Source organism: Labrus bergylta, chromosome 14 (genome assembly GCF_963930695.1).
Source record: "Labrus bergylta chromosome 14, fLabBer1.1, whole genome shotgun sequence".
NCBI classification, from domain to species: domain Eukaryota; kingdom Metazoa; phylum Chordata; class Actinopteri; order Labriformes; family Labridae; genus Labrus; species Labrus bergylta.
Window position 1 is genome coordinate 21,789,945 of NC_089208.1, and position 25,246 is coordinate 21,815,190.

The 25,246-nt window shown below is 44.0% G+C and overlaps 1 protein-coding gene across 6 annotated transcripts; it reads left to right on the forward strand.

Moving 5' to 3' along the window:
• The first annotated feature begins 1,032 nt into the window (after positions 1-1,032).
• On the forward strand, positions 1,033-24,562 carry nup98 (nucleoporin 98 and 96 precursor). 6 transcript variants are annotated; one of them, XM_020633264.3, is made up of 36 exons: positions 1,033-1,198; positions 2,725-2,834; positions 3,380-3,478; positions 3,906-3,932; positions 4,039-4,224; positions 4,971-5,152; positions 5,596-5,703; positions 5,857-6,037; positions 6,288-6,454; positions 6,756-6,893; positions 7,043-7,178; positions 7,279-7,371; positions 7,639-7,782; positions 8,376-8,509; positions 8,651-8,838; positions 9,058-9,174; positions 9,335-9,530; positions 9,940-10,039; positions 11,004-11,117; positions 11,300-11,438; positions 11,554-11,731; positions 11,976-12,137; positions 13,859-14,098; positions 14,176-14,314; positions 14,447-14,709; positions 14,794-14,975; positions 15,248-15,507; positions 15,827-16,102; positions 16,202-16,359; positions 16,623-16,763; positions 17,191-17,336; positions 17,644-17,865; positions 18,856-19,097; positions 19,943-20,097; positions 20,943-21,054; positions 21,994-24,562. In XM_020633264.3, exons 2-36 carry the CDS (start codon positions 2,756-2,758, stop codon positions 22,191-22,193), a joined length of 5,604 nt encoding a protein of 1,867 aa, XP_020488920.2. In that variant the 5' UTR covers positions 1,033-1,198; positions 2,725-2,755; the 3' UTR covers positions 22,194-24,562. The 6 variants fall into 6 exon arrangements, with proteins under 6 accessions (XP_020488920.2, XP_020488921.2, XP_020488923.2 ...); XM_020633265.3 differs by having other exon boundaries at positions 7,642-7,782; XM_020633267.3 differs by having other exon boundaries at positions 5,010-5,152.
• The last annotated feature ends 684 nt before the right edge of the window (positions 24,563-25,246 follow it).

Below are 25,246 nucleotides of genomic sequence, written 5' to 3' on the forward strand. Positions count from 1 at the left end.
CCCCCCCCCCCCACCCCCGAGTAAAAAATCTGATTCAGGTCACTTTTGGCTCATGTGAATGCAGCCATAGAGTTATGGGATTGTGCCTGTGGACGGACTGGGATTCCCAATTTACAACATGGGGGAAGGGTGGGCATCATCTTTCAGGTATTAGGGTAGTTTCACGCTAGGGACCTGGGTCCGGATCTGAGTAAGCTTGACCCAAAAGTCCAGTTCAGTTGATCAGTGTGAACACAAATGTACTGTACTTTTGTACCACGCCCGATTCATGTGTACACAAGTATGGTCCGCGGGAGATGTGAACAAAGTGGGCAGCTATATGACGTAAGTCTTAACAGCTCGTGTCGCTTCAGTAACCGCTGTATCCACGAATTACGGGCCGTTACACAGTAGATGTGTGAGTGGGAAGAGGGTCGTTGTTGGCGTCTCTATTTTCTTCTGTTAGTTCATATAATGCACATGCACATGTTAAATTTACAAATTATCCCTGCACTCATGTTCACTTCATTTGTCTGTCTACTCGCCGTTATATTGAATAGTTTCTGCTTATAATATGTCTACACTCATGCACTTTAACTTATATCAATACTATCCATTTACAACTCTGTTTTTGCACATTTACATTCAATCTTTCATATTTAATCATCCTATTTAAAACTAGTAATGCTTAGTTAAATCCTGGTTGTATATATTCACATTCTTAGTTCTGATATTTTTTGTACTTATTTACTTTGTATTTAATATTATATTGTGTTTTTTGCTCATATTGTGTGTTTTAACAACCTGCTGCTGTAACGCCACAATTTCCCAGTTTGGGATCAATAAAGTAATTCTATTCTATATTCTTTAATTTGACAACAAAAATGTATTAACAATGGATCACAGTGGGTGGACACAACACTGGAAATATTTTCAAAGATTAAACTAACAAATCCAGACGGTGGCGGTAGTATGGATCCAACCGCCATAAAACTCAACAGAAGAAGAAGAATTCTCGTCACCTGTGATGTCGTCATTACGCATGACGTATGAATGTGCGTCGTGACGATTGCTGGTCGACAATTTTCCCTCCTCGTTGACAAAGCTATCCGGCGCTGCTGATGTTTGTCTAAACAAACATCATTTTGGACTCGATAGCTTCAACAACACCACGAAAGGAAGATAAAGAAACCCACCGACCAGAGCAGCGTTGGTTTAGGTAACTGAGTTTTAAACTCACGGTTCTCCTTCGTCTGTCTGCCGTTTGTTTTGCTAACGTTTGCGTAGTTAGCAGGCGAGCTAGCTGGCTAACGTTAGCATGACACACGTAACTCTTAACAAACTGTCAGTAGCGTCAAAATACAAGTATGAGTTTGAATTTTAAACATGCTTTTGCATTGTGGGTAATACTTACAGTGTGGACAGCTGTATTAAAGTCGTAATGTGTTGTTAGCCGTCAGTCTTGATGATACATGTCCGTGTTAGCCTCCGTGTTCTAGTTTCTAACTGGTTTTATCTGGAAATATCTCGAGAATACTCGGCTATGTTTTCCTACAGTTTAACCTCCCCCATCAAGTAGGGGCTGAAATATTAAATTATTATGAAATATATAGGATTCCCGGTGTTTGGATGAACGGCTGAGCCTGGTGAGCTGCACGTGGAGCAGGAAGTCTGTTATGATGATTTCTTAAAATAAAACATTTTTTAACTTCAGAGTTAAACTCATCGTCACTTAACTTTAAAACAACGTCCAAGTTTCACTTTCCACATCTGACTTCGTGTGTAAGTGTCAAATGTGAAACTAAAAGTCTTAAAATAATAATGTTTGAGTTCTCAGTTGATTTATTTTTTAGAGTACTGTTGGTATTTTGTGCAGTTTTACTATATTTTATGTTGAAACTAGGAAATCCATGTGCGTAAGGTTGTTAAAATATCTTAAGTCAATGGATTTTGATACTATAAATCACTAAATGCCCACTCTTTTTTAAAGTAGCAATCAGTAAGATCTGTAGTGACTGAATTGATAAAAAGCCTCTGCATATTTCTAATAAGCTCCACGAGCAGAAACATGCTCAAACTAGGATCAATATTGGAGATGATTTTGAAAAATGGAGAGAGGTTAGAACACAGAAAGGTTTACAGACCGATGCAGAGCTGGATAAACACTGAAGCTTCAGTGTCCACAACATGGCAACCTGCATGAGCATCGACTCTAGAGAGGAGGGGGCGGGGGGGGAGACAGCTCTCTACAATGTTTAGAATTTGGACTGCAGTACCCATTTTAAACACTAGGAGTCAGAGATACAGATTGCTCCTTTAATGGTCGATATAACAGAAAATGACCAAATCTTTACATTTCTTAGTTTACAAATCTGTATCTTGATGTTGTAGGGCTGGCTGGGCACTAAATCATGGGGTTTTAAGACATATTAATGTATTTTCAAGAGATACACACCTACAAGATATAGGGTAATATATTATTATTAATATAATATAATATTATTGTAGCTCTGCTGTCATTACGCCTGAAAACAATAATATTATCCCTGTTCAGACTGTTTTTTTTCAAGTTATATTTACGCCCCTCAATTTCGCGGCAGCGTAATGGGGGGGACTGTCTTTGGACTGCTGTGTGTGCATGCATGTCTGACTGTTTGTCTATGTGGAGCTTAAGACATGTTGCTGTAGAAATGCAGGTTTTCAAACAGTATATTAAGTTTATGGTTTTTGTTTGTCTCCATACAGACAACCTATGAGGTCCTGCTAGCAGGGCAAGATGTTCAACAAGTCATTTGGTACTCCCTTTGGGGGAGGGACTGGGGGGTTTGGTACCTCATCAACCTTTGGCCAGCAAAGTAAGTTTTTTTTTTTTTTTTTTTTTTTTTTTTTTAAATGTAAATTCTGTGATGCAAACCTTTAACAACACCTAGGTGAATGTTAGAAATAACAAAGTGACTTCCTTATTGTCGGTTTGATTCTCTAGACTTCTAAATTTTAAAGTTCAACAAACCAGACGCCATGTTGAAACTGAATTCGCATGTTGGTCGTTGAATTTTAATGTTTCTCCTCTGGGGAACAGGGAAGATATGCAACACAGATGAACAAATGCATCACCTTTTCTCCTCAACATCAGTATCGGCCCAAAAAATCCCATATCGTTCGGCACCAGCAAGTACACAGATGAAATATTACAATAGACTCCGTAAACTTCAGAGATCAAACGGCTCAGTCCAAATATCCAGAGACTCTAACTGCTCTTTACAGGTTGATAAAAAAGATGTACAGACAAAACAACCTTTCTTAGTTTTTTGTTCTCGATTGGTGAATTTGCAGCAGGTGTTTATAGCATCATGTCCTGTCCTCATGTCATCCTCTCCTCATGTGAACTCGGTTTCTTCAGACGCAGGTTTTGGGGCACCAGCAGGAGGCTTTGGGACGTCTGCGTTTGGGACCACAGCCACCGCTCCAGGACTGTTCGGCGCTACACAGAATAAACCTGGTTTGTCAGCTGCTATCTTTAAGCCTCTTTCACACATGAACTCCAGAAAATCTCTAGACAGCCTGCCTCTGTAATCCTCCGGAGGTGTGCTTTCACACATGTCCCTCACAGCAGGACATTTTCCTGAATATTTCCTGCTGTGTGCACACATCTGACTTCTTGTGTACATTTTATAAGGAGGTTGGCAGGAAACATTCTTGATAAAGTTAGGGTTAAAAAAATGTCTGTTTGCATTCACACATGCAGCAGACCCTGAAGATTTGGAGGCATTTTCAGGAGTTTGGTGCATGTGTGAATGCATCTATAATATCAGTCAAATTTATGAAGTGTTTGGCAGTTCAGTTTCTTAGTGCTATGAGCTCCACCAGAGACTGTCTTCCTGCAAAGTGTCTTAATCCAGTGTTCAAACTTCTTTTTTGTATTCCAGCAGAAAGAAATAAAGTGAAAGATATCGGTAAATCAATCCCCTAACATGTTTATCAATTGAGTAAAGAAGGTGGCTTTTAAAGATGAACAGAGAAAAACTTTGCATAATAAAATTCTCCGTGTTTTTCCTTTAGGCGGTCTGTTTGGGTCCAGTACGTTCAGCCAACCGGCGGCTTCTTCCGCCAGCACTGGCTTCGGTTTTGGTGCAGCAAGCGGAACGACCACCAACCTGTTTGGCAGCACGGCAGCGGGCACCACCGGTGGACTCTTCTCCCAGCAGAACAATGCCTTCAGTGCCAACAAGCCCACCTCTTTTGGAAGTGAGAACCCCCCATATATATCTGCTGTACTTACTTATTGAATGTGATATGATCATTAATGACAAACTTCTTCTGAAGCATGAAACTGTTTCATTAAAAAACATGAGCAGAACCAAAAATACAACATAATACAAAGAATGAATTCTAAAAATGTCTCAGCCAAACTGCTGCAGAGAGAAATGAGTCCAAAGGTGTTTTCAGACCGCAGAAACTTCTTCATAGTTCTAGGAGCCGTTGGTACCCTCCTCCTTTAGAACTTTGTTAAGAGGAACCTTTTTTAGCTCCTGCTTCAGAGTAGGTACCATGTCATTTTAAATGAAGACAGAAAAACAAGTCCCAATGATGTGTAGCTCTCAGGGAACTCCCTAGATAGAAGATAATTCCTCCTCAAAAAGATCCCAGAACTGTTTGGTCAGAAAACACCTAATGATTGATCCTTTCAAAAAGTACAGAAGTTTTTAAAGAACTTCAGATCTTCAGTCATAGCAGTCAACCAAAAGCTGATCGAAAGAGAGCACTGTCTCAGTCTCGCAAATAAGTTGGCATTGTTTGTGTACAATTTAGAATTAATTGAAAAGAAGAAATGAACAAATATTTGGTACCTAGGACTTTTTGTTCCTGTTGAAACAGGTTTCAGAAGCTTTTGACTTTAACTAGAATCATATCAGGGTTAAAATTCTGGTATCATGAAACTGTAGTTTCTAATTCATGTAGACACCATTGAGATTTATCTAATAAACTTTCAGAACCTCCTGACAAAGTCTCCCTCCCACCGTGTCCTCCAGGCTTCGGGACGAGCACCAGCAGTGGCGGGCTGTTCGGCGCCACCAGCACTGCCACCGCCAACCCTTTTGGTGGAACCGCTTCCCTCTTTGGAGGCGCGGGCTTCTCCGCTACACAGCAGCCAGGAACCACCGTGAAGTTCAACGTGAGTAAAACTGGACGCACGACATGTCACAGAAAAACCTGTCTGTAGAGGGATGGCCGTCTGCAGCTGTGTCACATTTAAATACTACGTATTCACTCATCTCTCGCTTTCTGATTTTTTTTATTTTTTTTAGTTTCCCCTTGTAAACATTATGACACGTGGTGCGTTTATTTTGAACAGAATAAAGTTTCTCTCCAGTGTTGTCAACATTTCAATCATGATGTGGATATTATTAATGCACCATTATCTCCACTTTGTAAAACGAGCTCTGTTGGTGAGGAAAGCGAGAGAAAATCACAGAAAAGTTTCCTTTATATGACACTGCCAGTTTTTAAACTTCAAACCAACTGGATGACAATTTGGAGCCTGAAATTTGTCAAATGGAAACCCAAAAGTTTGAGCATAACACACATTAAACTTGTCTTTTGTTTTCCAACCTTCAGCCTCCAACAGGAAGTGACACAATGGTGAAAGCGGGCGTGACCACAAACATCAACACCAAGCACCAGTGCATCACCGCCATGAAGGAGTACGAGAACAAGTCCCTGGAGGTGAGACTTTAGGGTGACACACTGCTGCGTGACGAGTTCTATCGTGTTCAGTCTACAACGTGCAGCGACTGTGCAGAAAAATATTGTTTACGGGTTTGACCTTTTCTTTATGTTCTTTAAGTTTTTTATTTTCTCTCCCGTGCCTCCCTGCAGGAGTTGAGGCTGGAGGACTACCAGGCAGGCAGGAAGGGTCCAACCACCCCAATGGCGGCACCGACGGGCAGCATGTTCGGAGCAGCCCCGGCCACATCCAGCGCTGCCACTGGTCTCTTTGGCGCCACCGCCCCCAACACCAGCTTCTCCTTCGGACCGAACAAGAGCACTTTCGGAGCGAGTAAGTGATAACTACAACAAAGTCTAATCCGTCTTAAGTTGCACAAAACTATTGGAAAAGTTAAAGTACGAGTTAAGTATGCAATTTGTTTAGGTCATTAAAACTAAATAATTATTATAATTAAGAACACAATTAAACTCCTATTTTGTTGCTGCGGTTTAGAACCAGGTATGTATGTTGTTTGGTTTTGACAAGTATCGTTTCATTTAATATTCTACGTTAACATGCTCTTTGTTTTTCATCTCTCCAGCACCTGCCGCCGGTTTCGGTGCGACAGCCGGCGGTCTGTTCAGCCAGCCGACACAGCAGCCTGCCGCCAGCCTCTTCAAGCCGTTTGGTCAGCCCACCACCACTCAGAGCACGGGCTTCTCCTTCGGCAACACCAACACCATGGGACAGGCCAACACCAGCAGCATGGTGAGAGTCTTTCTGATTCCCGAGGTTTATAAATAGCAACACACAGCAATCCGTGTGCCAGTTGCACAATTAGAATAACAACCTAACAAACTAAGCCTGTTAGGGACAAAAACAACACCTTTTAGAGATAACACTTTGATCCACCTACCATTATGTTACAGACAGCCTAGTGGTTATGTTGTGCCCCACTTACAGAGTCCTCATCTTAGCGGCTGTGGGTTCGAATCCGACCTCTGCCCTTTGTTGCGTCGTATCCCCCCTCTCTCTCCTCCCAACATTTTTTCCCTCTCCTGTGTTTCAGGGTTTGTTTGGGAACACTGCAGCGTCTCAGTCGGGCGGGTTGTTTGGCGCAGCTCAGACGAGTACGGCCACCGGCTTTGGGACAGCCGCGGGGCTGTTCGGCCAACCCAACACTGGGTTTGGAAATGTGGGAACTCAGGTACAAACGGTTTTATCTGATATCGAACACATTTTAGTTCCAGTCAGTTTATCAGTATCAGAAACTCTGAGTCACATGGTTATATCAGCCGTTTCTGCTAAAAATGAACTCTGCATGTGTTATATGCCTTCATGTGTTGTTTATTACAGCCGAGTCTCTTTGGTAATAAGACGGCTGGGTTCGGCACCACCACCACCAGCGCCCCGTCGTTCGGCACCGGCACCGGGCTGTTTGGAAACAAGCCGGCGCTCACGCTGGGCACGGCAGCCAACACGTCCACCTTCGGTAAGTCTGCCGTCAGAGATTTATTGCTCTACTTACGTGTGGATTTGTCCCACAATGCACATCGTTATCAAACCTGTGTCACTGATCAAATATTTTTCAGGATTTGGTGCGAACCCCGCTGCAGGGAGTCTGTTTGGGAGCAAGCCGGCCACCGGAGGACTGGGAACTGGGCTGGGAACCAGCTTTGGAGCAGGTACGAGAGAGACCACGACATCAGGAAGGAATTCAAACATAAACCGAGCTAAAACCAGGAACTAAAGTTAAACAACATTTAGAATACTGAAAGCCCCTTTTTCATGCTCGTACCTCGGTGGTGCAACGTGAAACACTAAAATGAGAAACCACCCTCAGATTTTATTTTATAATAATTGGTTTACACTTGACGGAAACAATTTTTTAGAGTTCTGATTTTTCATGAGCAGCTGAGTTAGAGTTCTGACACAGTGTTGTGTGTGTTCAGCAGTGGGTGCTGGTCAGACATCTCTGTTTGGAAGTAACCAGAACAAACTGGGCACCACGCTGGGAACCATGGGAACGTTCGGAGCGACAGGATTCAACAGCGGGACGAGCACGCTCGGCTTTGGAGCTCCGCAGCAGCCCGTCGGTGAGACAGAGAAAAGAATCTGACCTTATTTTTTTAGAAGTATTTAACTTTGCACAAAACGTACTATAACTCAACATGTCTTCACCTTCAATGTCACACTGTCACGTAAAAAAAGTAGATGTTCTTTGTGAGATTACACCGAGAAAAATTGCATTTCTGCAGATCTAATGTGGCCTGAACTGTCGGGGTCTGATCCAAACAACATCCTGCTGCTGTTGGATCTCAAAGGGGCGCAGGAGGATTTTAATCAACAATGTTTTTTTCTTGAGCGGTAGTTAAGGCGGAGGGTGCATGTTGTTACGATAAGATACACCTAATTTTACCCTTCGGGAAATTTGTCTTTGACACGAAGTGCTGCTGAACATTCAGCTGCTTCCACGATAATCAATAAATAAAAACGATAGAAAAACACATGCAAACCAACACAACATTTCTTCCACATTACGGCAGCCGCCTTCTCTATAAACTGCTGCGGGACACACTGGTATTGATCATAATGCTCCACTTTTCCAATTTTTTAACTGTGAATATTTCATTTCTTGTCCCTCTCAGGAACATTTGTTGATTTGTTTTTTTTCATGTCTTGCCTGCAGCTCTCACAGATCCGAATGCAGCGGCGGCCCAGCAGGCCGTGCTACAGCAGCAGCTCAGCGTCCTGGCCTACTCACCGTACGGAGACTCGCCGCTGTTCAGAAACCAGCTGTCAGACCCGAAGAAGAAGGAGGAGGTGAGAGAGACGAAGCTGCTTTTTTTTTTTTTTTATTTTTTTTTTTATTGACAAAGCTTCTGTTGTTTGTCTTCATTAACTGAAAAGTTTGTGACAGAATGAAAGTGTTGCCACATTACAATCACAAACCTGTTCTTGCAGCGTCTGAAACCAACCAATCCGACGGCTCAGAAGGCTCTGACCACACCCACTCACTACAAACTGACGCCCCGCCCTGCGACCAGAGTCCGCCCCAAAGCACTTACATCATCGGGAGCCTCCAAGACGCAACTCTTCGATGGCCTGGATGATGACGAGCCCTCGCTCACCAACGGAGCCTTCATACCCAGGTAACCACCTGATCACCATGGCAATAGTGTCTGAACAGGTGTTTGAAAGTGTTCTGTGAGATCCGCCACCAACACGATCACGTGTAGCCGGCGCTAAACTACGAGAAAACATTTTTAATTCAACAAATCTGACTTTACTGCTGCATCACGAGTGTTGCATCGAGCTGACTTTGTGTGTTTCGTTGTGTGTTTCGTTGTGTGTGTGTGTCTTGTTGACAGGAAGAGTATCAAGAAACTTGTGCTAAAGAACCTGAACAGCAGTCAGTACAACAGTCCAATCAGCAAAGAGACAGATGACCTCGCTTCACCTTCAGATTATCCACAGAATGGACACAGGTATGAACACACAAACTAATTTGAAACATTTAATCACCGTCCACTTGATTCTTTTAAAATATAATGGATTCATAATGATTTTAAAGAAGAAAGCTTAACAGTGAGCTGATAGATGACGCAGAGCTGAATCGCATCCTTTCCCCCGTTATTCTGTCCTCAGTCACATGGAGGATGAGGAGGAGCTGAGGGAGGCGCCGGGCCGCAGCAGCCGAGCTGAAGACGACCCAGAGGTCACACAATTTTACGTCAACCCCATCGCCAAACCGATCCCTCAGGGATCCCTCAGGGTCCAGACCAGCCTGCAGGACACCATCAGCGACCTCAACTTGCACAAAGCAGCCAGGAACGGACTGGAGGTCAGAGGAGCTCCTCTAATCGATCTGTGTTTTTATGCTGTGTTTGGTTTAAATCATGTAGAGTGTTTGAGGAGCTGGGAGCAGAATGTGCATGAAGCTCTGAGACAACAGAGGGAGTGTTTACACATCCTTAATTGTTCTCTTTAGAGTCGAGACATTCAAATCTGTTGTTGATGCAATTAAAGAGACCATCTTGTATCACCGGCTTGAATAATCTGCAGAATCTGATTTCAGTTTTCACACAATAGTTTGTGTTGGTCCCTTCTAAGATCAGAGTAAACTGAAGTTTTTGAATTAAGCATGTGGAACGTATGTTTCAGTATTTCTACCCGCACACTCTTTGTAGACGTTTGTATTGAGAGGTCGTTGTAGAGGTTCTGGTGTTGATTTCTCATTTTCTCTTCCTCAGCTGAGCAGTGAGGATGTGTCGGCGTCCCTGGGGGAGGAGTCTCTGCAGGAGGAGAGAGAGGAGGAGCCACAGGAGTCCCAACAGTCTCCTCACCCTGCAGGTAAGAAATACGGATACATAACCCCTAAAGTTTTGATCATTTTAAAGGCTTTATATGTGATTTTTTTTTTTTTTTTGATCCAGCCGATTTCGTCCTTGCGCACCAGCATTAAACCAAAACAACTTGTGCATTGTTGTGTTAGCATGCTAATGCTAGCGATCTTTATTATGCTCGTATCTTCACACTGCATGTAAATTTACCTGAAATGAGCGTGATCTAGAAACGCAGTTCAGCTGTGAGTACAGTATGTTATTCTTCTTTTCTCTAGTCCCTCAATTAAACAACTTTTATACGTGAGGGGAGGAGTCAGCCGCCGTCCCGGCGATGTAAACAAACTGAAGAGATGACTCAGAAAACCACGTTTGCATGGGCAGAATCAGAAAATTTGGGAAACAAGAGCGCCCTACAGCTATTAAAGAGAAAGAAAACAATTTAAAAAATCTAAGAAGAGACTGAATCATTTAAAGATCAGTATTGGTTCTCCTCCGTCAGAAACATCAACTTTACAAACACTATAAATACACAACTCATCTATGTGAAACTCAATAACAAATAATCTGCAGATGACGTGTGGCCATCTGGCACTGTTGTTGGATCTCACGTCAAGGCGCTGGAGGATTTAAACCTTATTTTTCACAGTAGTTAAGGTGGAGGGCGTGTGTTTTTAAGGTGGCCACACTAACGTCAGAGCTCTCAGGGAAACATTGAAAGCTGAATAAATTTAAAGATGTAATAATAATAAACAGTTATATGTTCTGATACCAAAGGAAAATAATATATCAGATAATATTGCACTGATGTTGATAAATAAAGATATATTCACGTCTTCTTGGCAGATGTACAGAAAGGTAAAAGTAAATTCTCTTTGAAGTCTTTCCTTTACGATGTTCTCCGTTATGGTCAGAGGAAAGAGATTATTTTTATTTTTAAACTGTACCATCACCTGCTGCTTCCTGTTTTTCAGGCATCGTTCTGAACCGTGTGGGATACTACACCATCCCTTCCATGGATGATCTGTCGGAGATGGTGGACGAGAACGGAGACTGTGTGGTGGAGAACTTCACTGTCGGCAGGAAAGGTAACCAGACCTCACTCTCACCTGACGTCAGACGGTCTGACGTTTGAGCTCTCTGAAGTCTGAGACACTTTCAGTCCAAACTCATCAGAGCGATAGTCTACTTCTGTTTACCTGCTGGGTTCTCAGCCCGTGTGAGACTCACCTGTTTTGTCTCATTTCTCTGCTCTGATTGGCTCTCACAGGCTACGGCTCCATCTTCTTCCCCGGCGAGGTGAACGTGACTGGACTGAACCTGGATGAGATTGTCCACTTCAGACGCAAAGAAGTCATCGTGTATCCAGATGACAAAAACAAGCCGCCTGAGGGGGAGGGGCTTAACAGGCGAGTGACATGAGCGCTGTAAACTGTCTGTCATGTCTGAACAGTCGTTAAAGGTGGAGGATTCGTAGAAAAGTTCTGCCTCATCTAATCCGTTTTCTTTGTGTGTGTGTCGCAGGCGGGCCGAGGTGACTCTGGACGGCGTTTGGCCGAACGATAAGACGACCTGCATCCAGATCAGGAGCCCCGAGCGCCTGACTGACATGAACTACGAGGGCCGTCTGGAGAAAGCTTCACGCAAACAGGGCGCCAAATTCCTTGAGTACAGAACTGAGACTGGATCCTGGGTCTTTGAGGTCTGTCACTGATTTAAACCTGAAAATAACTCAGACTCTTTTCTTGTTTCATTGGTTCTTCTTTACGGACTCCAACGCAGGGTGGTCACGATACCAGAATTGAAACTTGTACCTAATTATTAACTTTAAGTAAAATCCGGTACATATGATGCAGTCAGATTTTTGGAGTTCTGTCAGAGAATTTTTTTTTAAACTGTCGTCCTCCTGTGTGACGATTTCTATCTTTTCTTTCTCTCTCTCTCAGGTGAGCCATTTCTCCAAATACGGCCTCCAGGATTCTGACGAGGAGGACGACGTCCCGCTCAAGACAGACCCCAAAAAGCTGAAGACGATGATGTCACTTCCTCCCTCCAATCTGCAGCAACAACTGCCCCCATCCCAGCACCAGGTGGCGCCGCAGGCTCAGGTAGAGCAGCCTGCGCCCATCAACACTCATCTTCATCCTCACTGACACACAGAGAGATGATTAAAGGAGCAGTTCACGCAAACCCTTTGATTTCATTAGCTTGTTTTCATTTACAGTTTTTGAGTCGGTTGTTTTGTTTTGTTTCTCCGGGAATGCCATGACACTTTATATCCACATTAAATATCTTCGACATTGAATCTTTAAGCCTTTAAAGGCAGGAATGTTTTACTGTTTAGGGTTAGAGCATCTGAAGGTAAATATAGTCAGGATCAATTACAAGTGACCGACTCGATGATGACCAGAAGGGGAGCAATAATTCAGCAGCATGACCTGACATACCAGAAATGTTAAGTTTTCTCAGAGAAGTGAGGATGAGAGGTAGAATCTGTTTGTGCAGCTGATTGTTGTCACACTGAGCTCAGTATTAGAAATGTAAACGTGCAGACAGACGTGTCGGAGCCAGAAGAACTCTGGATGGACGTTAGTGCAGGAGATGTTTTTAACTTCTGCCATTAATAAAAGAAGAAGAATGTATTTTTATTTTCTCTGTTCAGGAAACGTATCAGGCTTTATTGTGTTTGAGGTGTTTTAATATAAAGAGTTTCAGCTGCCTTTTATTGTGAATGTATTTTATAGAGAGTTTGTTGTGTGTTTAACATCAAGTTAAACTTCTTCAGATCAACAGTTTAGATCAGGCTGCTGCTGATTACACAAATTCATTGCTCTCTCTCGCTCTCTGTTTCTCTCTCTGTCTGTCACAGCTGCTTTGGTTAAACCTGACTTAAGATATGAAGTCTATTTTTAAGTTTCTGCATTGTCTGATACCATCGCTCATTGAAATAATAGCATGTATGGTTTCGTATTTTGACGACCTTATTTCAGTTTGTAACCTGCTCTGAGGTGTGACACAGGAAGTGCACTTTCTCATTATGTGAATAATAAAAGATGAATAAAGTTAACCAAGGTGATATTTACATTTTGGTCTGATTAGCTTCTCTTCATGACGATAAATGAAATCAGAGTTTTAATATCTCCTGTCAGGCTGAGACAGGTATTGAGTTTTGTTTGAATCGGGGCGGTCAGCATTAACGAGTTGATCACGATTAACCTCATGTTATTTTGTCCCTTCAGGATCACCGTAGATAGTCATCCTCAGTGTCTCCCTGTAGTCTCAGTGATGTAAAAGAAGGACACTGCTGCAACTTGGAATGTCTCATTTCACTTTAACAAACTCTCAGACAGCTCAGCTGACGAGTCCAAAGTCATATCCACCTAAACTTCCTGTTCTAACCATCACTCTACAGGAAGGGCCTTACTCAAAATAAAAGCACACAGCAAGTAAAGTACTCTCAGCTTAAGACAGTACAAACATTCAAAATAAAAGCCTAATAATTTATATTTTTAAATGCCAAATAATATAATTTCTAATGTGAGTAATCAGGGCGCTGGTAGTGTAGTTCTTATTGTTGTCTAAACAGGATAAGATGTCTGTTATTTTAAGAGATTAATGGATCGTGATTGGGAAAAACGATCAAAACCAGGCAACATGTCCACAAATCACAGACTGCTGTAGAGTCCTGATAAAAGGTCAAAGGTTGCAGTATGTTCTGTTTTCAGTATGAATGAAGCTCAGAGTTCCTGTAGGTGAAAATAGGAAATGTTAAGTCCCTGATGAAGTCTGTGTTTGTGGCTCTAACCTCCTCGTCCTTCTGTGTCTTCAGTCCACTGTTGTGGCTGATCTTCATAGCGACATGGCAGAGTTGGACAGCGACATGGCCGACATAACTCAGAGCTTCCCGACAGAGAGCATGCTGGGAGGAGAAGGGTACATTGAGCTGCCTGTGGGGGAGATGGAGACAACAGCCGGGAAGCTCGCAGGTTTGATCTCCGCAGAGCACGACAGCGTCTCTACGTCCGGCCACATCGCGTCCTCGCTGGGCATCAACCCGCACACCCTTCAGGTAGAGCCGCAGTCCTCAGTTTGTCCTCATGACATCGCCAGAGCGCCGCCGTGTTAAAATGTCTGTTCCGTCTGCAGATTATGAAGGCGTCTCTGTTTGCTGAGGACGAGGATGGCGACGACATGTTCCCGGATCACACAGCCATGAAGGTGTCTAAGGTCTCTGACGTCTCGTCCCCTCGCCTGGTCGTGCCGGGGACTCAGAGCCGACCCTCAGGTAGGAAACGATAAACTCCGCCAACCTCTTCAATTTTTTTTTTTACCCCAACTTTTAGAATATTGGCTGCTATTACTTGGAAAAGCAGTTATTGAACATGATGAGTATTCTCTCTCTCTCTCTCTCCTCCAGTGGGCGGTCTCCTTCAGGCTCGTTTCACCTCCGGCCTCCTCTCTCAGATGTCAGACTCCTCCCCCCACCCCCCTCTTCTTCCTCCCTCTCTGTCTCGGGCGTCTCCTTCGGCGGTTGAACCCTCCCGGTCCATGCAGTGGGCAGGGCCTGGACCCACTTCTTTCCTGCTGCCCCCTCGGGCTCCTGAGCCAGCAGTCAGGACAGTTGGCGTTCGACGCTTGGGCGGCCCCGTCCCCTTAACAGAGTCGATCACTCAGGGGAAGGTTGTTTTTTTAAATTATTCTCATTTTCTCTGAACACAAACTCTAAACTCCGAATGTGACTTGATGAAGGTTAATCCTTTTCAGGGCCATCTGTTGATGGACGCGGGGCTGTTTGCAGGTCGCTCCTTCAGGGTGGGGTGGGGTCCCGGCTGGACGTTGGCACACTGCGGCCAACAGCTGAGCTCCCTGTCAGCCAGACAGCTCGACCAAGAACTGACCACCAAAACCGACTTCAGCTTCCTGCCAAAACCAGCCAGGAGCAAACCGTAAGACGAAGACCTCTTCTGTTTGTTTTATGATTTATCATCTAATCTGACACGTGAACTCCTTCTGCTAATGGCCACGTCTGTCACAATGTTCCTCGTTTAAAATCAGTTCATAGATTGTTTATCGAACAAGTGTCAGTAAAGTCTGGCACAGTAGTAATATCTTACTGGTTCTTTTTGGCCGAGCTGAAAATGATCCCATCTGTGAGATTTGATGATCTGTTGCAGAAGGAAACTGAAGAAACGTGACCGTGGCGTGTTTCTCTCCTCAGACTCGTGGAAAGTCCCTATAAGGTTCTGTTGGAGCAGCTGGTGGGTCTGGAGCCTCCTGCAGTGAAGAGCAGTGAGGAGGAAGACGAGGAGAGCCAGGGGGTGCTTCAGCGCCCCCTGGAGATCTGTCTGAAGCACAGCACCGTCGACACCACGGACGCCTCCGCCTGCCCGCTTGTCCGACCGCTGCCTGGTGTGTCGGCGCTTCATGAATACGCCGAGTGGATCAGCGAACTGAACGACCAACAGGGAGATACAGACCGTAAGTTTTAGGAGTTCATGTGTTAGAAAGAAGCTACAGATTGCCGTCGGCCGTTAATAAAAACGGAACTTACGTGACGTCTTTTAGTTTAGTTTTTGAGTTTTATCATCAAAGATCTATTATTAGCCCGTCGTGGTCTTATCTTTTTTGAGCAAACAAAAGTCTTCAAGTCATAGTAAAGATTAATTATGTATTTTTCCTTTTCAAGTAAAAACATGGAGACTGTTTATTGTTTTAATTTCCCCGTTGTGATCGACTGAAAATCATTTTATTCATATTTATTGATTTAAAATATATGTATGTCCGTCTGTCGCTGCAGCTCTGTTGGGTTACTGGTCAGAGGTGTGGACGCTGTGTGAGGCTCTATGGGGTCGTTTGGCTCCTGCAGATCAGGATCCCGACGTGGAGACGCTTGGCGAGTACGAGCAGCAGCTGGAGAGGAGGCGGAGCTTCTCTGCTTGGCTCGCCCACGGAGCCTCCACCAGGGTGGAGGAGGAGGTGGCGCAGGCCAGAAACGGTCGCCACACGGACGCCATCTTCAGCTACCTGACGGGAAACCGCATTAGTGAGGCGTGTCGACTCGCCCAGGAGAAAGGTGAGTCAGAAATGTGAAAACACTGCCGATTATTTACAATGTATGTGCAGAGAAGACAAACTGACTTTATTTCCTCTTTATTTCTCTGTGCTTCCTCAGGAGACCACCGTCTGTCCCTGCTGCTGTCTCAGGCCGTGGGCTCTCAGTACTGTCGAGAACTGCTCGCCCTGCAGCTTGCGGACTGGAACCGCATGCAGACCGACTGCTACCTGCCTGAGGAACGACTGCGTATCTTCACGCTGCTCGCTGGGAAACCTGTACGACTTCCTTCATTTTCCTCTACCTGAACAGGCTCACAGAGATTCATTTGGAGGCCAATAAAACATGTCAAATTCTCTTACATGATACTTTTTGGAGTCCCTGAATGTGATTTTAAAATGCGTCTTAAAAGTAAAAAAACACGTCATTGCACAGTCGTCTAACCTCCATTGTTCAACACTTAATCTTTGAAGCCTAATCACAAATTATTTCTTCCGTTTAAAAGTGATTTATAGTGTTATTTGTGCGTTTTGCTCCTCAGGTGTGGCAGTCGTCTGACTCTGAGGTTAACGTGTGCTCGGAGCTGGACTGGAAGCGCTGCGTGGCCGTCCACCTCTGGTTCATGCTGCCGCCAACGGCCTCTGTGGCAGACGCCCTCGTCAAGTATGAAGCTGCCTTCCAGGTGAGCTGCAGTCGCGTGAACTTCATTTTCTGACACCTAGTGTTTAAAATGGGTACTGCAGTCCAAATTCTAAACATTGTAGAGAGCTGTCCCCCCCTCTCTAGAGTTGATGCTCACACAGGTTGCCATATGGTGGACACTGAAGCTTCAGTGTTTATCCAGCTCTCCATCAGTCTGTAAACCTTTCTGTGTTCTAACCTCTCTCCATTTTTCAAAAGCATCTCCAATATTGATCCTAGTTTGAGCACGTTTCTGCTCGTGGAGCTTATTAGAAACATGCAGAGGCTTTTTAGGTCGGGTACAATCACTTCTATCTGAACCACTTCTCTTGCCCGCTTCCATGACTGCAACACCTGTTGACCTGATAACTGCTCTCATATCTGGGAATGATTCAAAACAGTTTCATTATCTTGTTTCTGTCCTGCAGGGCTTATGTGAGGGGGGGAAGTACGCCTGTGCCCCCCTGCCTCCGTACATTGAGGCGGAGCAGCCGAACATGGAGGATGAGGAGGAAGAGTCGAAACGTCCACTTCATGACCTCTGCTTTCACCTGCTGAAACTCTACAGCGACAGGTAAACCAGCAGAATCTTTTGATAACGTAAATATTCTGTAGTTGCAGCTTTAGTTCTTATGTTTGAAAAGTGCTCTAATAATATATTTCGGGTAATATTATTATTTCTCCCCCAGAATAAAGAGGACATTTTAGCTAACGATAAAAGTAACATCTTTGTAGTCCGGGGCAGACGTTGCGTGATAACGTCTGCGCAGTCATGTTGTTATTGTTTACATTTTCTTTATATTTCACGGTCTGAGTGGAACAAGCCACACTGAGTAAATGTGTGTAACGCTCCTTTAATCCCTCTGTGTGTTCCCATGCAGACACTACAGCCTGCAGCAGCTGTTGGACCCTCTGACCGTCACCTGGGAGCGTCTGGACTACCGTCTGAGCTGGCACCTGTGGGGAGTCTTGCAAGCGCTGCACTACAGCCACCTGAGCGCCTCGCGGCAGGGTCTCCTCCACGCCAGCTACGCCGCACAGCTGGAGAGTGCGGGCCAATGGCACATGGCAATCTTCATCCTGTTGCACATTCCCGACCACTCGTAAGAACACCTAAAGTTTCCGACATTCATTTAGGAAACGTCACAGACACTTTAAATGATAAATTACAAACGTTCAGAAAGCTGCAGAGACAATGGTAATGCTTCATCCTTCATTTTGAATTATAAATTTATTATATTTCTGTTTGACATGAGGACACAGATGATCGAACTTCTATTTTACCAGGACTATAAAACATCTTTTACGGTTAAGGGTCACTGAACAGGAAGAGCAGCTGTCACATCTTAGTGTGCTGAAATAATTTATAGTACAATAGTTTATGGATAACGCTTTATAGTTATTGTCACTCAAACAAATTGACCCTTTGTCAAGCCCCGCCCTCCTTTATTACTAGGTTTGAAAAAAATCTCCTGTCACCTGGCTTCTTCTACCTCGAGATCTGACGACTTTAATTTGTCTTTATTGATTAAATTATTTTCTGAACTCGTCCTCAGTGACAGAATCAGGAAAGACGTATGAGGAGAACTCTAAATCTCTACAAACTTTTAAAACAATTTAAAATATGATCGACGTCTGATGCTAGTGATGGCGGCTAATGTTAGCTGTCCTCCCGCAACTGCTCGCTGGTCTCTCCTCTACTGACCTCTGGACTCCATCAGCGACCATTTCTGAAGCCAGGGGTCTGAAACATCCTCTAAATGTTGCCCACCTCGTTTTCAATATGCAGTTCAGAGTTACGTGCACAATGTGACAATCACAGAGACATCACATAGAGCTAAATGCTACAGATCCATGCTATGAGAGGGAGCTCTCTGATTGGTGAGTCAGTCAGACCAATTAAGATACACAACAGGAAACAAAGTGCCAGTTTCAAAACTGTGCAGACAATTGACATTTCAGAGTATTTATAAGATCACATCGAACTTCATTTATCCTGAAGGAAATCTTTGACAAAACGTAGTATTCTGGACTGAGCTGCTGAACTTCGCCCTGAGGACGATAAACTGATGTTTTTCTTTGTTTGTTTTCAGTCAGCGGGAGCGAGCGGTGCGGGAGATGTTGGCCCTCCATTGCCCCCTGCATGACACGGACGAGTCGGTGCGGAGGGAGCGCTTCCTGACCGAGAGGCTGCTGATCCCGGAGCAGTGGATCCACGAGGCCAAGGCTACCCGAGCATGCCGCGACACCAACAGACACTTGGAGGCTCTGCACCTGTACCGTGCCGGATACTGGAGCCGGTGTCACCGTCTGCTGATCCAACACCTGGCCTCAGGTAACAACCCTGAGAGAACTGACAATATTTTGAAAACATGCTGCAGTTTAGCTAAAAATATTCAAGGACTGGATTGAAGTCGGTTTTGGAGTTCTGAAGTTCTGGAGTTAAAAACTAGTTTCCAGGCGCTGCAAAGATTTCCCTTCAGCTTAAAGATGCTGAATCCAGAGGGGGGGGGGGGGGGGGTGACAGAAGTTCAGGCTCTTTTCCAACCGTTTGGACTACAAGCACAAATAAAGTCTCTTTTGAAAGCTAACAATCCGTAGTTTCAAAATGTGTTAAAATTCTTCCAAAAATCATCAACTGCCGCTGATATAACACGAGGCTTCGTCACATACCGAGGTCGGTTTGGATTTACAGTTTACAAGACACGTCAGACATCAGCCCAGTCGCGAGCAGTTGGCTCAGTGTAGATACGTCAGAATCGGAGCAGAAACCACCTTTTAAATCAGGCTGTCATTGAATCCTGAGTCTCATTGGAGCGATTTTGTCTGAGTGTTATGTCCTTCAAACGGTGTCATAATACAGTACATAGTTTTTTGTTTGTCAGAGAGATTTTTCTAAATTGTGGCTGCTGTGTTGGTTGGACCTTGAAATGGTTAACATGGTCGTGATCACAACGAGCCAAGCTTTCAAATGTTCTACAGCACGAATTAAACACGCACAGCTCTGTACACAAAATATGTGTTAAGGACCCACCTCGTGCACGTTAGGCATACCGAAGGTGGTCAGTCGGATCTAAAAGAGGAGATTAATGATGAACTTTTTGCAGAAATTGTGAATTTTAAAGTTGTTTAATGAATCGTTAATTAAGGTATTCTTTTGTTCCTCCCGTCCTGCCGTAGACTGCATCATCAACGATAACCACGACTACCTGCTGGAGTTCCTGGAGGGGCTGGCGGTCCCTGAACACAGCGCGACCATCCAGGACTGGGACACGGCAGGGAGGGTTTATCTGGACTACATCCGAGTCATAAAGACTCTGCATGACATCCAGCAGGTACAGACACCATCTCTACTTTGAAACGTCCATTTATTAATTAATCTGACATTTTGTTCTGAGTCTTGAACCGGTCTTTTCAAATTCAAATAAACTCAGGAAATCTGATTCATTCATCTGCATGAAAACAGCAAGTACTCACAAATTCCTCTTTGTTCATTTTTCATTATTGATGAAAATCAACTCATCAGATCTGAATTTAATGAAAACTAAACACAGGAATGTTCATGATGACCTTTTTGTTTTCAACAGCTGTTGCCAATGACCTCAGAGGCATTCAGATCAAAGTCACCAGTTAACATGGTCACACATTAAAGCGTAACACCAACAGAGTGTTGAAAGCAAGCGGCAACCCTTGTGTTGAAAAATGAAGTAAATTTTGAAATTTAACATCCTGCAGTTCCTCGAGTGTCCACTGGAGGCTGGCTGCAGAAGCACAGGAAGTCATATACACACCCATTCTAAAAAGCCTGTTTTTACAGCAGAGATTAACATGTTTACAGCATGGTTAAAAAAAACAAATAGGTCTGATTAGCTCATGTCTCAATCGGCACAGTCTAGTGCGCATTACATTGTTTACCTTCGCAGTAGGGTAAGCAGGCTCTTTTCTTTTGCCCGCTTTACAACATTGCAGTGTGAACGACCCGAGGAGAAAATGTAAAAATAAATAATTTAATTTGACTAAATCAAACTAAAGCCTCAAGCTAAAAACTGAAGCTGTACGATGAATGTGGTGGAGCTGAAGGGGTTAATCGGTTAAATGTTTATAAACTCGTCTGAGTTCACAGCGCTGAAATAAAAGTTCTGATAGAGTTTGACATTTGTGTTTTTCTCCTCACTGTCAGATGGAGAATGCAGGTTACGAGCTGGAGCGTCTCTACACGGACACAACGTCTCTGTGCAGCAGGATCGAGCTGCTGCCCTGCAGCACCGCCAGAGACCGGCTCGCCCAATCAGGTGAGCGCTCCGCTGTTACCATGGTTATCTTGTTTTACACGGAGAGGAGAGTCTGCAGCTTTTTCCTCAGCTGATAACAACAGCAGGGCGAGTTATGAACACACCTGTTGTCAGATTGAACCTTATTGTCGCAGGGAACATCAACAGTCTGATTATTTTAATCAGTTTATCCACCAGGCTCGTTCAAACCGTCGTCTTCGGCTACACAAACAATAAAGTTTGATTGAAGAGAGTCTGAAGTCAGGAGTTCTTAAATCTCAATGGGATTTTCTCACGACACACAAACCCTGATACCTGCCACAAGTCGTATTAAAAGCCCACTGAAGTATCAACACACGGCACAGATCAACCAAGATAGTTGTGCGAGCTGAGAGTGTCTAAAGTGATCAGTCTCTCTTTGAAGAAGTTCAGACTGAACTGTAAGAAGTGTCCACAGATCGTCTCCATGATGACATTCAAACAAGCTGGAACGGCTTCTTCTATCAGATCAAAAGTACAAATCTTATACTTCAGTTACAAAGATTTAGTTTGATCCTCTTTGAATAAAAGAACAAGAAACACAAAGCTGCAGGTGTGTGAGGATGTTAGTTTCAGGAAGAGTAGACAGGTGTCGGAGGGTAACTCATTCAGGAAACAGAAGATAAGACTTCCTGTATTGCAAGATGAGTTAGGACTCGAAAAGGTAGGATTCTGCAGGTGGGGCTCCGCAGGTGGGGCTTCGTAGGTAGGACTCTGCAGGTGGGGCTCTGCAGGTAGGACTCCGTAGGTAGGACTCCGTAGGTAAAACGTGAGTTTTCAGGGAAAGAGGAGGCTCATGAATCTGAGTTCAGGTAGGTCGATGAACCTGGCTGTTGTTTATGGTGAGAGGGAAAAACTTGTAACTTGAAGATCTTCACTCTGACTAAACAAACCCTCCGCCTCCCCCACACCTCCATGCAGAAATGGCGAAGCGTGTGGCGAACATCCTCCGCGTGGTGTTGAGCTTGCAGCAGGGCGACGCAGCATCCGACTCCCTCAGCATCCCGCTTGCACAGCTGGCCCCACACATCACCCGCCTGCCGATGCCCGAGGACTACACACTGGAGGAGCTTCGAGGCCTCACGCAGTCGTACCTGAGACAGCTCATCGTCAGCCAATGAGAGCACAGGAACACGAACAGGAGAGCAGACATGACGACAGATGGACAGAGCATCACAGCTGCTTCAGATGCAGAAGGTTTTTAAAAAGACAAACAAGCAAAAAAAGGTGTCTGATTTCGTTTCTGGGAGTCTCAGAACAGTTTGAGAACTTTTCTCTAGAGTTTATTTTTTGTTTGATTTTGGACGCCGTCCGTCTCTACTTCAGCATTTTCAGTTTGTAAACCTGTGACACTTCATTCCTCATCATCTGTGTCTCACTTTTTCAGAGTGTCAAGAAAGATAATCAACAGCAGGTGACATGAAATGACTCTTTAACAACCTAAACCACACCACTGCGATCTAAATGTTTTATTTACTCGCAGCTCACGGTCAAACAAAAGGCTCAAGGTTCCCCACTTTTCCCCGAAGAAGTAAGGCAAAGACGAGTCGAAAGGTTCACCTGCTGGTCAATGCAGGAAAGCAAAGAAAAATAATTTTATATGACCAAAATGATCTTTGTGTTCTAGACTTTTGTCGGTTAATTAACTAAATGAATCGACTTGAAATACACTTGGAATAATATAAATAATTTGGAGCATGAGGCAGAATAGCGAGGGTTTGTGCAGACATTTAGGAATGAATGTTTTTGTGTTCAGACCAAAAGCAAAAGATCATTTAACTCTATTTCTAGAACGAGTCGTTGCAAAGATGTAGAAATTCACACAAATGACTTTGACATTCCTGATGTGAAGTAAGAAAGGCTAGAATGTCAAACATAAGTCCAGACAGAGGTGACGAGACGCTTCCTTACAACCTGCTTGTGTGCGTGCGCGTATAGATGATGTTTTGAACCCAGACATGAAAGATGCCGAGAGAAATGCAAAAGTTCACTTTGCTTTTGGTCTCAACACATTTGAGGCGTTTATTCTTCGTTTTATTCTTTCTGATGGAATAAAGTTTAGCAGACTCTCTTGGGTTGATATTTTGGGGGCCTTTATTAGATCTGACAGCAGAAGAGAGACGGGGAAACTTTGGGAGGAGAGAGAGCATGGGATGACATGCAGCAAAGGTCAGAGGTCGGAATCGGAACCTACGGTCGCTATGCAACATAAGTGCTAGGCTATCCAGCGCTCCAGCAGACTCTCTTAGTTTATTTGTTTTTTTAAATCTGGGTCTCAGAGCCCTCAGGGTCTACCCAAGCTCGTTTGAGACTAATAAAAACTAATTGTGACTGGTCAAAGTAGAATTGGAGGTCTGTCATTGGATGTGTTGGAGATCTGGAGCCTGAAACTGTGGGATTAAAATTATATTCACAGAGTCATTTTAAAGTTCTGTGCTTGTTGTTTAATCTTGCTCCCAGAAACGGGCTTCACTCCTCCCATGGCAGAGTTTCTTCTCTCTGTGCACGCTAGCGTTAAAACCCTCCATAGCTCGTCTGACACGTACTCCAAAGAAACGTCACGTTATTGCAAAGCTCTGATAAAAATGTGTGTGTGGGAGAAGACACAATCACACCTCGGCAACGTTAGTTGTTGGTGAAAGAAAACGGCCGTTAGCTTAGCGCAGTGTGACGGTAGCATCTGTTCATCTGTCGATATGTGAATAAATGATCTTATTAATACAGACGAGCGCCGACGTCGTACAAAGGGGTTCGATGTGCACAAAGTGGATTTTTCTGGAGACGACGACTTGGACGAGAGCTCGACGGGCAAAGAGTTAAAACACCTGATGGTCTATTTTTGTAGATTTCTTTTTTTTTTCTCTGTTTGAATGAGAGTCAATTCAGGTGTGTGTGCGTGTGTTAACGTCTGTGTGAGGTGTGTTAGCGTGTGTTTGAGTCAGTTTTGTGTGTAGCGTGTGTGTTAACGTCTGCGTGTGAGGTTCTATTAAGGTCTGTGTGTGTGTGCATGTAAACCATAGAGAAATGACTACAAACATAAAAGTATTTTTTATATATTATAACTTCATTTGAGTTTGATGTCATGTTTCCTAAAGTGAAGCGTTTCCTTCCAAAACCGGACGCCAAGTCAGAGATTTCGCTGCGTGTAATTATATAAATATTGTATATTTTTGGAAACGGGGAACATCAGGTCATTTTTATCCTCAACCTTTAATTATTGATCAATTGGATGCAAAGCGTTTTGGAATGAAGCCCTTCACTTATTGGTTGCTTGTTTGGCTCGTCTTCTTTTTGTTGTAGATTAACCGTCAGCCCGCCAAGAACGTTTGTTTTTCAACTCAGTTTTGTTGTTTCACAGGAAACAGGAAGCTCTATGATGTCTGTTTATTCTCCTGTTTAACCAAATGTGTGTGTGAGAGCATGTTTCCTGATGATTCTGTTGATAATATTTTTTAATAAAGTCGAGTAGAAATAAAAAAACATTTCTGTTTTTCCTTTTCCTCTGGATGTTTTATTTCAGGTGGTGCATAAAGGTCAAACTTGACTCAAGTTTGACCTTTATGCACCACAGTCGGATGTTTACAAGGTGAAAAAAATGAGAAATGGAGCAACCTTAAGCACCGAACCATGTCAAATGTGCTTTGTTTAGGAAAGTGTTGGGAAACAGAAAAAGATGATATAAAAAGGCCTGAGCACAATTCCCCCCCCCCCCCCTCCCCTGCTGGTCTGCGTTCACATTAGTAACATCGTTCCCTACCCCGAGTACACTGCACATAGTTGATTTGCAAATCCTCCAAAAGGCAGAAATAAGACTGCAGACTGAGTCCATCCTGCTAACTTTGGATGTTTCTGTGATTTCTTAGACGCCAACAACGACCCTCTTCCTACGTCCTCATCTATGTTGCAGCTCAGAGGACGATACGGCCCGTGCTGTGAGAGGTTTTTGAAGCTACAAGAGCTGTTTAGAATTACGTCATACAGCGGTCAACTTCCTTGTTCAAACACGTTTGTGATCACATGCCCTACGGGCTGTACTCGAGAACTCATGAATCGTGCCCGAGACCCCCTCTTCAAGTCGACTTGGGCACGGTACAGAGTATGGTACGTTTGTATTTACACTTCTCAAACGAACCAGACTTCGGGGTCAAGCCTTCTCAGATCCGGGTCCCTAATG

Bases quoted from the DNA above. Each gene is read 5' to 3' on its own strand.
- nup98 (XM_020633264.3), top strand. From the start codon at position 2,756: ATGTTCAACAAGTCATTTGGTACTCCCTTTGGGGGAGGGACTGGGGGG. The intron at 7,372-7,638 runs GTACGAGAGAGA...GTGTGTGTTCAG, and splicing joins GGGAACCAGCTTTGGAGCAG to CAGTGGGTGCTGGTCAGACA. The intron at 17,337-17,643 runs GTAAACCAGCAG...GTTCCCATGCAG, and splicing joins CTGAAACTCTACAGCGACAG to ACACTACAGCCTGCAGCAGC.